The sequence below is a fragment of the Stylophora pistillata genome, chromosome 11 (genome assembly GCF_964205215.1).
Source record: "Stylophora pistillata chromosome 11, jaStyPist1.2, whole genome shotgun sequence".
Taxonomy (NCBI): Eukaryota; Metazoa; Cnidaria; class Anthozoa; order Scleractinia; family Pocilloporidae; genus Stylophora; species Stylophora pistillata.
In genome coordinates, this window is record NC_142529.1 from 27988300 (window position 1) to 28001392 (window position 13093).

General features: G+C 39.3%; 1 protein-coding gene across 1 annotated transcript; it reads right to left on the bottom strand.

Annotated features, from left to right (window-relative positions):
• LOC148720976 (melanocyte-stimulating hormone receptor-like) lies at positions 1 to 1231 on the bottom strand. Its single transcript, XM_088739529.1, has one exon. It carries the CDS (start codon positions 973 to 975, stop codon positions 31 to 33), a length of 945 nt encoding a protein of 314 aa, XP_088595655.1. The 5' UTR covers positions 976 to 1231; the 3' UTR covers positions 1 to 30.
• Positions 1232 to 13093: the final 11862 nt, after the last annotated feature.

Genomic DNA, 13093 nt, shown 5'->3' on the forward strand with positions numbered 1-13093 from the left:
AGTGTACCCTAAGAAACCGGGGATCTAACTCTAAAACCATGGACAGCAAAGCGCTTGTCTTATTGTCTGTTTCACTGCTTGTCTTACTTCACTTATCTTCCAGCAGTAAATAAACGGGTTTAACGTCGAGTTAAAGTAAAGCAAGACACCTGCTACTCCCGCTATGACTACTGAGTCTAATGAATACGTTTTACCGTCACCGATTGCTACTGCCCTCATGATTAAGTATGGTGCGTAGCAAACTACTAGTGCTAACTGCACCCACAGAGCATTGTACACTGCCTTTTTGTATCGCACCATGTTCAGTGCATTTGGTTGGCTCGGCTGTTGTGGGCCATGATTTTGTTCTTGAGCCTGATGATGACTGAGACCCCGAAAAATGTTTATATACGAGAGGAATGAAATAACAAGGCAAGATGGTATAATTATACAGGTATACCAAATGGTTATACGGCAATCTAATATGGAGCATAAAGCAGCGACGCTAGATAGAATCCAAAAGGTAGCTAAGATGATGTATGTGCGCTTCAAAGTTACAATTTGTCTATATCTCAGCCCCAACAATAAGGCGAATAGTCTATCCACGCTTATGGCCGTTATCGTCATCAACGACACTCCACATAATGCTAAGGATGTGAGGAAGGCGGCGTCATGTGCGTATCGACAAAGATTCCGTTGTTCGTGGACCACGGAAATCCAAGTCGTAGCAGCGAGAGGCTGGGTAACAAGACCAACCAACAGATCAGTTGTTGCCAGACAACGATACAAGAGTTTAGACGGCGGATGAAGGGAAGATTCTTTGTAAAGAGCAACAAGGATAAGAAAATTGCCAAGAAATGCTGTGATGGAGAGGAGAATGTTAACTGCTGCAATAGAAACTGATTCTTGTCGAAGTTCACCCGCCATAGAAGGGGAGCATAGCATTTCTCGAAATGTTTTTGCCTGTGTGCTGCCTCTGTAATTTGTTGTGGACATTGTTCTGTGCTTGTTTCCTGACAATGACAAGGTAAAAGTAGCGTGCTAGACCCTAATCTGATCCAATTTGTTTTCTTCCAACGTCTTGTTCACAATAAGAATGAAATATACTTTCATATCAGATAACTTTCATGTAAAAGGAAAGTTATTGAATTTTTCTTGCTAGAGGGCAAACAATCCCTCTCTATTTGATAGGGTGCTTGTCAAATTTCCATGTCATCTGCTTGAAGTTCAAACTTGAATATTATCAAACTCGGTAAACAGGCTTGTCGGGAAATGTAGTTACGTCCTTTTTTCCTCTCATAATATATATATATATATATATATATATATATACATATATATATATATTATGATATATATATTATATTATTATTATATATAGATATCTAACGTGTAGGCAGAAAAAATAAATCAACTACATTTCATCCCTACAGACCTATTTCGTGGTTGCCCAGTTATCACGGGATTTTAATGACAGAATAACGCAGTACCATTGCTTATATACTATACTAATTAACATAATTTATTTGGTGCGAAAAGTGTCAAGTCAGCTGTTGCGTAGGAGGGCTTTGTTTCTGTGTCGGCAGGAAGAGATGAATTCGTTACGTTTGTTGAGTGTAGATAGGTCGGGTAGGCAGATGATCAGGAATTCCTCTTTAGGGCATAGGTTGCATCGTTTGCTTGAGCTGTTGTAGGGCAGGTGTGAAGATAGAATGCGCCAGGTGATAGAATAGCCGATGTTTTTGTCTTTAAGTGTCCAGATGTGTTTACTGAGTTTGGTAGAGTTTCGATGCTTTGCGTGTCGGAACGATGAGGTGTGGTTGCTGTAGCGGGTCTTAAAGTCATTTGCAGTGAGTTCGATGTATGAATCCGTCAAGTTGTTGTCTTTACGTGTGACGGTAGCTTGGCAGATAATAGATTGTTAGAGGCAGTTTCCGTCTAGTGGGCATGAGTTTTTCTGTCGGCAGTTGCATTTCTTCTTATTGTTAGCGATAGTGTCGGCGGTTGTGTCGGCAGCCTTATTCTTTACGTGGGAAGTGAGGATTCTTTTGTTGCGGTTGTCAATGATTTGTTTTAAATTGTTCATGCAGCTGTAACTGATCTTTATTGTGTTTCTGTTGAAGATTTTGCGAAGCGTATGGTCTTTAGGGAGGTGTTTGTCTATGAGCGCGAGGAGTTTATGTCCGGTGTTAGTGCTGGTGTTCTTGCTGAAAGGTGGGTTGAAACAGAGGATGTTGTTGCGTTGACGGTTCTTGCGCCTTTGCTTGTGCGTTGGTTCATAGTGAGGTGTGTAGCTGTATCCGCTGTCGTCGAGTGCTTTCTGGTAGGCTGGAGCTGCTGAGTCGAAGAATCGTTCGACCAGAAACGTTAAATCAACGATAACAAAATGAAATGCAGAATTCGATAAAATCATTAGAGTAGACAGAAAAGAAAAGAAAAAAACAAAAAACAAAAACAAAACTCAAGTGGACGCCATTCCGTTGAGTTTAATTGGTCATCAAATGTGATCTGTGATGAAATGTAACTGCACAATTTCAGTCACAAAAGATCACCCTCTAAAAGCAGGTTGCTAACCGTCCATTCATAGGGTTTTCAGTTCTGACGGCGCGTCCATGAGTCGTGATGTACCCTTATGCTCATTGGGTATTCTTTTATAAAAATGTACATGAAGTGTCAACGGTTTGTCAGAATCGCGTGTTTCTTTTCACTATCTCATAGTAGCTTGTAAAGGCGACCAGTTTGCTTGTGCAACAGACCAACGGAGTATCCTTGCGTCTCGACGCTGCGAAGGGTACAGGCACTGCAGAGATGGATCAGACGAACTGTTAACAAGACGATACCGAACTTGTTAAAATATCGTCAGTAAATTACGCAGACTTTTTTTTTTGACGTGTGCAAGTTTTTCTTTAAGTGGAGCTTGAAGTTTTGAGAGGCAATTTCTTTGGAGGTCGTTAGTATTTACCGTGTTTTCCGCGAGTTTACTGTGTTAATAATAAACGTATTTGTTTGATTTCCGCTTTCGCTTGTGTTCATCTCTGGCGACCACGATGGGAGAAAGGTATGAGCTGTTGTTTGTTTGAGGTTTCGTTTGAGAGTTGAGTTTTTGAGTTAAGTGTTATGGCTTCCAAATGCGAGGATAACGATGTTACCAAATTTACCGAGAAAAACGACAAAACTGGACGGAGTGAAGTCAACAAACAGAAACAAAAGGACGTTCTGTTGATAAGATTAAAAGAAGGAAACGTACCGCAAAAACAAAAGTGACAAAACTCAGACATGAATTAGAAAGACTATACGTAAAGGATTCCGAAATAACGGACATACAAAGTATAATTGCACAGCTGTGGGCAGCCCTAGAGAGCGCACAAGATATTTTAGAGGAACTGACCGTATTCTTTGTAGAAGTTGGAGAAGAAGCTGAGTCATGACATGACTCATCCCGGGCCAATATTACTGCAAGATCTTTTCAACGTCCTTGTCCGTTTCTGTCGAAACACCATTGGCATCGCCTGTGACATAAAAGAAATGAATATCCAGCTAAAGATTTAAGAGCAGCAACGATACCACTTCCGATTGTTGCGCTGAGATCTTAACCCCAACCGAGAGGCAGATGTATTCGAGTTTAACCATGTAGTTTTTGGAGAGAATGCCGCCCCTATGGAGTTGCAGTTTGTTGCGCAGGAAAATGCTCGACGAAACCAAGACCATTATCTCCCTGCCGCTGAGATCGTCCTTAAGTCAACCTATATGGACGATTCTATTGACAGTGGCGAAAGGGATGATGATGGAGTGGAGCTATACCGTCAATTGAAGGCAATATGGGAATTCACCGGCATGCGAGCTAGGAAGTGGATCTCCAGTTCACCGAAAATTATACAAGCGATTCCGTCTGAGAAACGCACCACAGAGAATGTGATTGACAGCGGTCGAGAGCCGATAATGAAGACACTGGGAATTTCGTGGAACAGTACTGAAAACGTGTTTACCGTTGCCGCTTCTCCGGTTTCCCCAGAATTTCAGACAACAAAGCGAAACTTCCTGCGTAAAGTAGCAACGATTTGGGACCCACTGGGATTCGTATGCCCGTACGTTATTGTGACGAAAATTGTACTTAGAAAGCTGTGAATGCAAGGCTATGAGTGGAACTACGAAGTTCACGATGAAATAGAAAAAAAAGGGGGCTTGGTTCGAGCAGTTGAAAAGTCTGCATGAGCTGAAGATTCCTTGGTATCAGCGAGGTCCAGAGCCTGCCAAGTCGAAGCACATTGTGACTTTTGTCGATATATGCCTCTCAACAAGCTTATGGTGCAGCAGTCTATATCAGCTGCAGATACAATAACGATAATAGAATACGCTACAGATACAATAACGATAATACAATACGCTACAGATACAATAACGATAACGCGAGTCACGCTTGAGGGGAGGGGTGCGAAAAAGTAACGCTATTGTTCAAGCTGTCTCTGTTCTTCCTCTACTCAATTGGCTACTCAGTATCATGTGATCATCGAATTTTTTTCAACCGCAGCGTGCCGGTCGTGGCAGGCTGTTTTATGGTCGAAGCTATTCGAGGATCCCTTCGTTTAAGTTAAGATGTCGCTAAAAATCAGACAATTTCACAAATAACCGTCAACAGTCAAAAAGACTGTTGCAGGTAAATGCACACGTTTTGAAGTCTCCAGCTCCAATTTTGTTTCTATTCCATCAGACCGGTCTGGTCCTTTACAATCGTAACAGAAAGTTGTGAGATTAATTCCGCGATAATACTCTGGAATAGCCCAACAAATTTTTCTCCCCATACGCTTACCTTTATCCACTCTCCCTCTATACAATTTTTCTTTTTTTTTTCTGAGATTGAACATATTTTAAAATATGAAATTTAAATTTGTAAATACCTCCTCAAAAATGGCTGAATTGACAAGTTTTTCGGGAACTTTATCTAAGCTTTATATTTACGACTGTAGTTCGTTTGGTGAGCATCCGCAAGTCGCCGATTACAGGTCGTGTTGAAGTACGGCACAGAGGTAGATGGGGAATCATTTGTGGCGTCTCTTTTGGCTTAAAGGACGCTGATGTAGTTTGTAATGAGCTTGGACACGATGGAGCTCTAATGTCAATGTTTGCAGGAGCATTTGGGCCAGGAACTGGTCCAATATGGCTGTATGACGTGAAATGTGTGGGAAATGAGACATCGATAAAACAGTGCAAGCACAGTGGCTGGGGGCCATTTTGGGACCCGCCCATTTATGGGTGTGACCATATGAATGACGCTGGTGTGTTCTGCCGAGCTAAAGGTACATTAACCATACGAATACTCTTTGTTATCATCTTTACTAAGAATGAAAATAGAGGTAATCAGAATATAAGGGCGCCATAGCGTATTCGACAGTATTACAATTAACTTTTCTATTATGGAGGATGGGAAGCCCATACCTGTCGGGGAATAATATCGACACTAGAGTAGTGTTTCGACCTGCAGGTAAGACAACGATACCTCTACAGTTAACTTAGAATAAACAGAGTTTACTCCTTTCTCTCATCTTTTACTTGTTTTAAGCTGCATTACGCTAACAATACGAATGCAAGTAAACCAAATTTTTATTGCACCTTCTCTCAAATGCCTTAATCATCCACAACAAGACATTCAATGAACGACAAATTTCCATCGTTCAAAACATTTAAACTCAGTTGTTTACTTAAGCTTGTTGCACACTAAGGCCCTGTTTACAAGCAGGGAGGGTAACCCTTGTGCTAGGGTTACCCTAGCAGGCGGGTCAAAGATAGCCCGGGTTTACAAGCAAAGTTTCACAGGCAGGGTTACCCTATCACCCGGGACAACTTACCTATGCTTGGTAACCGCACGCATTGTTATCAATGTTCAAGGGTCTGGAAACAAGTAAAAAGTTGTCCTGGGTAGGCGAGTTATCCCCAGCAGAGCGTTTACAAGGCAGCTAGGGTTACCCTAGCACTAGGGTAACCCTAGCTGAGCGCTAGGGTAAACACGTCGATGAAAAAAGAAGAAATGTGGGAGGGTTAGGGTAACCCTCCTGCCAGGGTAACCCTAGCACTAGGGTTACCCTACCTTCTTGTAGACAGGGCCTTAGGCCCTGTTTACAAGCAGGTAGGGTAACCTCCCCCCCTTCCTAATTAGACGCCATCCTATGTTAATGTCGTTACCTTCGGGAGGGTTTAAAAAAAATTCATAAAAAATTCCAGTTTTATTTTTAGAACTTGAAACTTGATACAGATAAAGTAGGGACATTCCTGTCTATATGTACGTAATTACATACCATTTAATTTAAAATTTAGGAAGATATAGGTTCACAAAGTTAGGAAGGTAACCACATTATCATTGAACGGGAAAGAGACTAAAATTCATTCCCTTTCAATAAAATAAAGTAAACCAATGTTTTTCATGATTCCCCCGCGAATGGTACTATTCCCTCCGCATTCCCTCTAGTTTTAAAAATTATTTACATGTTTTCCCCCACTTTCCTCATTACATATGCAACCTTCCTTCCTTCCCTCCCAAAATCCTCATTAACACAATGGTTACCTTTTTTTCTAAAGCTTATAACTTCCCCAAAATAGAAGGTTAAGACATGAAATTTGTAGAAAATATAGCCAGTTTCATATGGTTTATGCCGCTTGAATGTTTTGTGATTTCACTAAATATTTTTCATTTTATTAATATTTATCTTTCAACTTTCAGCAAAAGAGACTTGAAAATCATGACAAATGTCCAATTATTTTGCCAACATTTTATCAAACTACAACAACTTATATACCATAATAAAGATCTAAATAAGGGAAACACATTGGTGTATTTATATTCTCTAAAGGTTCTAATCCACATGTGCTGGAGACGCTAAGAGATTGAAAGGTTTAGGTAGTTATCCACAAACCCTGATGCCAAAAAAAACTCATTAAAAAATTGGGTTTTAAGTAAAGAAGCCGCTCTTTCGCGTATGTATAGACATGATTATTTACTATATTTGTGCAAGGTTTCATGTTATTTGATATAAAAGTTTAGAAGCTATCGCAGTTAGAGTTAAATTTAGGGTAACCACGTTAACAATGATGCCAAAAAAAATTCATAAAAAAATTAGGTTTTAAGTAAAGAAGCCGCAGTTTCACGTATGTGTAGACATAGTTACTCACTATATTTTTACTGGGTTTCATATCATTTGATTAAGAAGTGTAGAAATTATCGCAGCTAGGGTTAAATTTTGGGTAACCATATTAATATCTCTGGGGAATCAGGCTAAAAATATCTCAAAGAAGCCCAAATTTGGTGTGTACATAGTTTGCACCATTCCTTATTCAGTGATTTTAACTAACGTCCATTCCCTCTAATTTTAGAAATCTGACGCAAAGCAAAAAAACCTTGGTATAGGTATAAACCCTAAACAAGGCTTCACATGAAACTTAACCTTGAAACTAGGGCTAGATCGCAAAACTGCTAAATCCTTTATTCCTGGGAGTTGAGAGCTGAGATTTTCAGAGGATGTTTATGGCATACTTTCTATTACGTGCACCAAGTTTCAAGTCATTTCAATTAATATTTTGGATTTTTAGCCCTTTTTCGTCAAATTTGCATATTTTGAGAGAAGTAAGGGTTAGGGCTTAAGGGCTTTTCGCGTTTTTTTAAGCACCATCTCATTGAATGTAAACAAGTTATACATCGTTGGAGAGTTCATATTAAGGACTACATCTTGATGTATTCAAAAGTATTGAAATAATTACTGCGCATGCGCTGGAGACCAAAAAAGCTCGAAAAAAGGGGTTTTTTGAGTCTTTTTTTGCAGGGCTAAGAAACCTTAGAAATCAAACGAAATTGACATGAAATGATATACACATGATTGTCCATTTTCTTAACAATGGTTTGCTGTAGTTGGCATAGAAAAGGGTTGATTTGAGATTTTTTTATGAATCTTCTTGTAACACGAGTCTCACATGTACGCTATGCGGACCTATGTTTTTGTCTTTAAGAATTCGTAAAAATTCACTTTTTGTCGGTTTTTCGTTAAACTTACACCAATGTAATTAAAATTAAAAGTAGTTTTGATTAAAATTAAAAAAGGGATTAATTTCACCAATCATTTTCGTCTTCTTTTACACGCCATAAATCTTAAGCGTTTCTAACCATTCACCTAATACTTACACATACAATGAAACAGTTTCCGTACTTTATGCCTGCTAAGTTTGAAGGCCGGAACAATGAGGGTTTTTGAGTAACAGTAGATTTAATGAGTGCCTGTCTATTTCACGATTACGCTATTTTCACCTAACTCCTGACGTTTGCAAAATTCTAAAAAACTAACAAAACATTGACTGTACCTTATTTGACCAGCATGAAATAGAAAATAAAACGACGTTATCTACCATGTTAAATTTTGTTTAAATTTTAATATTAATTATTTGCTCTGATTGACAGAAGTCAACCTTAATTGACAGGTAGCAATAAAAATAATTTGCATAAATTAAGAACACCATGAGAAAGACAAATGTCTCATTTTCTATGCCTGTAGGTTTGAAGTTGTTCAACGGTAAGGTTATTGAGTTACAGTAGAATGAATGAATGCTACCCCTTGGCCAAAAAATCTAAGATGGCGAACATCAAATAGGATGTCCTCATGGGTACTGCTCTAACTCCTCAACGACACCGCGGAAATACGTTTTTTAGGGCACGATACAGTATTTTACTGGTCAGCGGACACCTCAACGAAACCATGAAATGCCGATAACTTTTACAATGTTTTTCGCCGTGAGTCAAATCGACAACGTAAAAAGTCAAAACTTAGAAAGAATACTGTAAACTTAGCTTTAAAACTCGGCTCACTTTTTGGATAGTTCTTAAGCTCAATTATATAATTTGCCAAAGCCGAACTGAAGTTGCACACGATATGAAGTTGTTGTTTTTCGCTGGCGGCTCCGTGGCAACTAAGTTTTGTTTATAAAAGAGCTTATGCACCAAGGCTAAAAATGAGACGATTTTTGAATGGTTGAAGCGGTGATCCGAGGACGCTGCACTATCAGGTTTGTAAAGCAGTGGCTTGAACCGTATAAATGGGCATGTCAACGGCATTTCGGTCAGATTCGCCGAAAAGAAGACAAAACATGCCCGTGTAGCACGGCCACCCTATCCCCACTAGTTACTGTATGTATCATAGTTGGCCAAAAAACCTACGACTGTAACATGCATAGGACTGAAGCCCCCAAAAGTACAAAGACTGGCTCAACTAGAGGAAGAATAAACCGAGGTATGCTTTAAGTACAAAATGTCCATTATAATGATAATAAAGAAGTTTTCACTTTCCATCTTAGTTTGTAACTTTTTTTCTGAGAAGCTGTAATTTTATTTCTGAGCAATAGTTTTACTTTCCCAACAAGTATTTCTCATTACAATTATGAGTTATTTGTAGTATGTCTATTTTTTAAGCTGCTTTTCCCTCACTAATCATTTTATTTTATTTATTTTTGCTTTTTCTTTTCTTTCTTAACTAACTTAATGCCATTTGCAACATAAAATGTACTGAGCTAACAGAATACTTCTGCTTTATTTAACTCCCTGATTCACAAAGTAACATTACCATCTTGGTACTACTAGAAAACAAATTTTTAAGAAACAAAACTACTGTAAGGTATAATAATTATTATAATATAATTTAATCGATGTGAATAAAGCACTGCATTGTCTTTTCTCATATTCCAACAGCCTTGAATGAATCAACTATCTTCTAAACTTGATTTCTTATATTCAGAAGCTGCATGCCTGAGTTATAAACAAAGAATTCTTGTTGGTTGTTTATGGAGGTGTAAAGAACAATGATTATGATGATTAATCTTCCAAATTAGGAATGTCAGAGGGAAATTATCTGAAGTATTTTCTGAAGTCGAACAAATGAAGTTAAAAAATGTTCAGGAGAAAATTGATTAGATTAAGTCAGCTGTCAATTCCCAGTTAACAGTAAATCATGAGGAGTAACCAAAAGCTTGTAATTAGCCTTTTACTGCTGTACCCATCTAGTCAAATAAAAATCAGTGATGCATGGGATATTCCCAAACATGAACAATGATAGCACCATGCAGATGTCCTTTTCCCAACTTATTACAGGGAAGGGGAGCACTGGTATGGCTACGCTAGTTGTAGTCAATAAGAAATTCTCAACAAGTTTCAGCAATATACATATATTTTGCCACCTTGAAAAAAAATGGTTACAAGTCAAATAGGAATGTTTCATAATGATGTTCTCAGTGTGGGGATATGATGTAATATTACTGATGGGGATCATAAATATATCTTATTAACCAAGCGGGAGGGCCGTACTGGGAGAATATCGGCCCGAGGTCTTGACGGTACGGACCGGGCCGCGCTCGGTCCGTACAAAAAAGGCCGAGGGCCGATATTCTTCCAGTACGGTCCCGAGCAAGCTTGGTTAATAAGAGATTTATTATACGACTGAAGTTCAAAGGGACACAAGTGCAATATCATTCGGGACCATTCAGGACAGTGCCCGGTCCAATACTGAGAGAATATTGACCGGCAATAGAGCATATTCATTGGTTGATTTTAGTTATTGGCCCTCTGACTGCCCGAGTCGTGTAATAATTATCCTTACAGTGCTTCAGAGCATGTGATGTTTATGTTTCGTTAAGCACATGGAAACTATGTAAAGTAAACCAGCTGGTTTACTAACTTAGAACAGACTCCCCTAAACAGATGTCAACAACTACCCGCCCCATACAAACGACTCATTCACGACATAAACATCACAAACGACCGAAAAAGAACAACCTAGCTTTACCGACAGACCGAAACAGACCAATCACGATCGACTTACGTCACTTGAGTCTTACAGCCAATAACATCACGGCAAAACCAACCGATCATTTCACACGAACTGGAATAAGAACATTCTACTGACAACAATCATTCACTTGACTCTGATGATGACTTCCGCACAGGTTGTCGAAACGTCAGTCACCGCCACCGACAACAGTCCTTCTCAGGACTACACTCACCGGACGATCAGACTACACCTTCACATGTTACCCCCGGGTTCAAACCATTTACTGCAATAAAGTTTTTGTAAATTACGAGATCGGATGCACGTACTGTTTCAACTAATTCGCTCTTCTTGCTTGGGAATACATTAATAAAATGTCGGCGGACCTTGAGACCTCCACTAAGCTGGAAATACCAAATAAACGGGAGGTAAAATCGTGAAAAAATACTCCCAAGGAGAAACGTAAACAAAGTAGAGAATGGAGAAAGCGAAAGCGACAGCAGAAGAAAGCGGGTGATCTGGCTTAAGTTCTGCCTGGCATCAATGGTGGACCAAATGTGGCTGAGGCAAACTTGATAGATGAAAAATCATTTTCTCCTAATCTGGATACAAAACAGGTAGGCAACTAAAGCCGACTTATCATGCTAAAGGCTAATTCTAAAGAAGAAATGGAAAGTAACGTGAAGCGACCACGATTAACAACCGTTTCAGATGTAAATTATTCAAGATCAGCAACAATGCTTCGGAGGGCGCTTGGAGACGATGCAAGACGCAGGTGGGCTAAATATTCAAGGCCGTTTTTGGCACAGAAAACTTTTAAACGTATTGTTAGTCAGAAAAATATCCATTTGAAGAGTCATCACGAGACTCAGGTAAACAGAAGTTCAAATGATATAGAATAAATATATGAAAATCATATATTTTGAACTGCGGTATTTGATACGTATGATGCACGATCCTCGCAGTAGATAGCGCTATTTAAGCAATAGCGAAAATCAGACCTAAAAAAAATCAGGCCTGTACGGGACTCGAACCACTGACCTCTGCGATACTAGTGCAGCGCTCTTATCAATTGAGCTAACAAGCCAACTGAGAGCAGGCCGTTAAGTTGATTCGTAATGAACCCGTGAAAGTGATAAATGAGATAGAATAAATATATGAAAATCATATATTTTGAATTGTCTCACAGTAATGCCGGAGCACTTCTGGGATATATAACATACTTCGCTTTTCTGTCATGGTCAGTATAGGGAAGTGTTGTATATACTTTCTGGTTCACCCAGACTGAGGTCCTGGCATTCAGTGTAATGCCTGAGCGCTTCTGGGATACATAACATACTTAGTTTTTCATTCATGGTCAATCTTGGGAAGTGTTGTCTATCCTTTTTGGTTCACACAGGCTAAAGTCCTGGTATTTAGTGTAATTAATGCCTGAGTGCTTCAGGGATATATATAACATACTTAGCTTTTCAGTCATGGTTAACATAGAGAAGTGTTGTCTATCTTTTCTGGTTCACCCAGGCTGAAGTCCTGATATTAAGAGTAATGCCTTAGTGCTTCTGGAATACATTACATACTTAGTTTCAAACAACAACAAACATATGAAACATATGTGTGAACTGCGGTTATGAGACGTATATGAGAATGATCCTTCGCAGTAAAGCACTATTTGAGCAATAGTGAAAATCAGACCTGAAAAAAAAAAAAAAAAATTTCAGGCCTGTACGGGACTCGAACCACTGACCTCTGCGATACTAGTGCAGCGCTCTACCAATTGAGCTAACAAGCCAACTGGGAGCAGGCCATCAAATTAATTCGATATAAACCCGTAGATGATAAATCAAACATCTACGGGTTAGCTCAATTGGTAGAGCGCTGCACTAGTATCGCAGAGGTCAGTGGTTCGAGTCCCGTACAGGCCTGAAATTTTTTTCAGGTCTGATTTTCACTATTGCTCAAATAGTGCGTTACTGCGAAGGATCATTCTCATATACGATACTTAGTTTCTTTGACAATCACGGGTTAATCTAGGGAATTGTTGCCTATCCTTACTGGTTCACCCAGGTAGAAGTCCTGGCATTCATTGTAATGCCTTAGCGCTACTGGGATATATAACATACTTAGGTTTTCATTCATGGTTAATATAGGGAAGTGTTTTCTATCCTTTCTGGTTCACCCAGGCTGAAGTCCTGGCATTCAGAGTAATACCTAAGTGCTTCTGGGATATATAACGTGAAGAACTTCTTGTGACTCAAACTGTTCTGCTCTTTCAGCTCTTCACCTATCTACAGCAGAGCGACAATAATAAATGGTCATTTGAGACA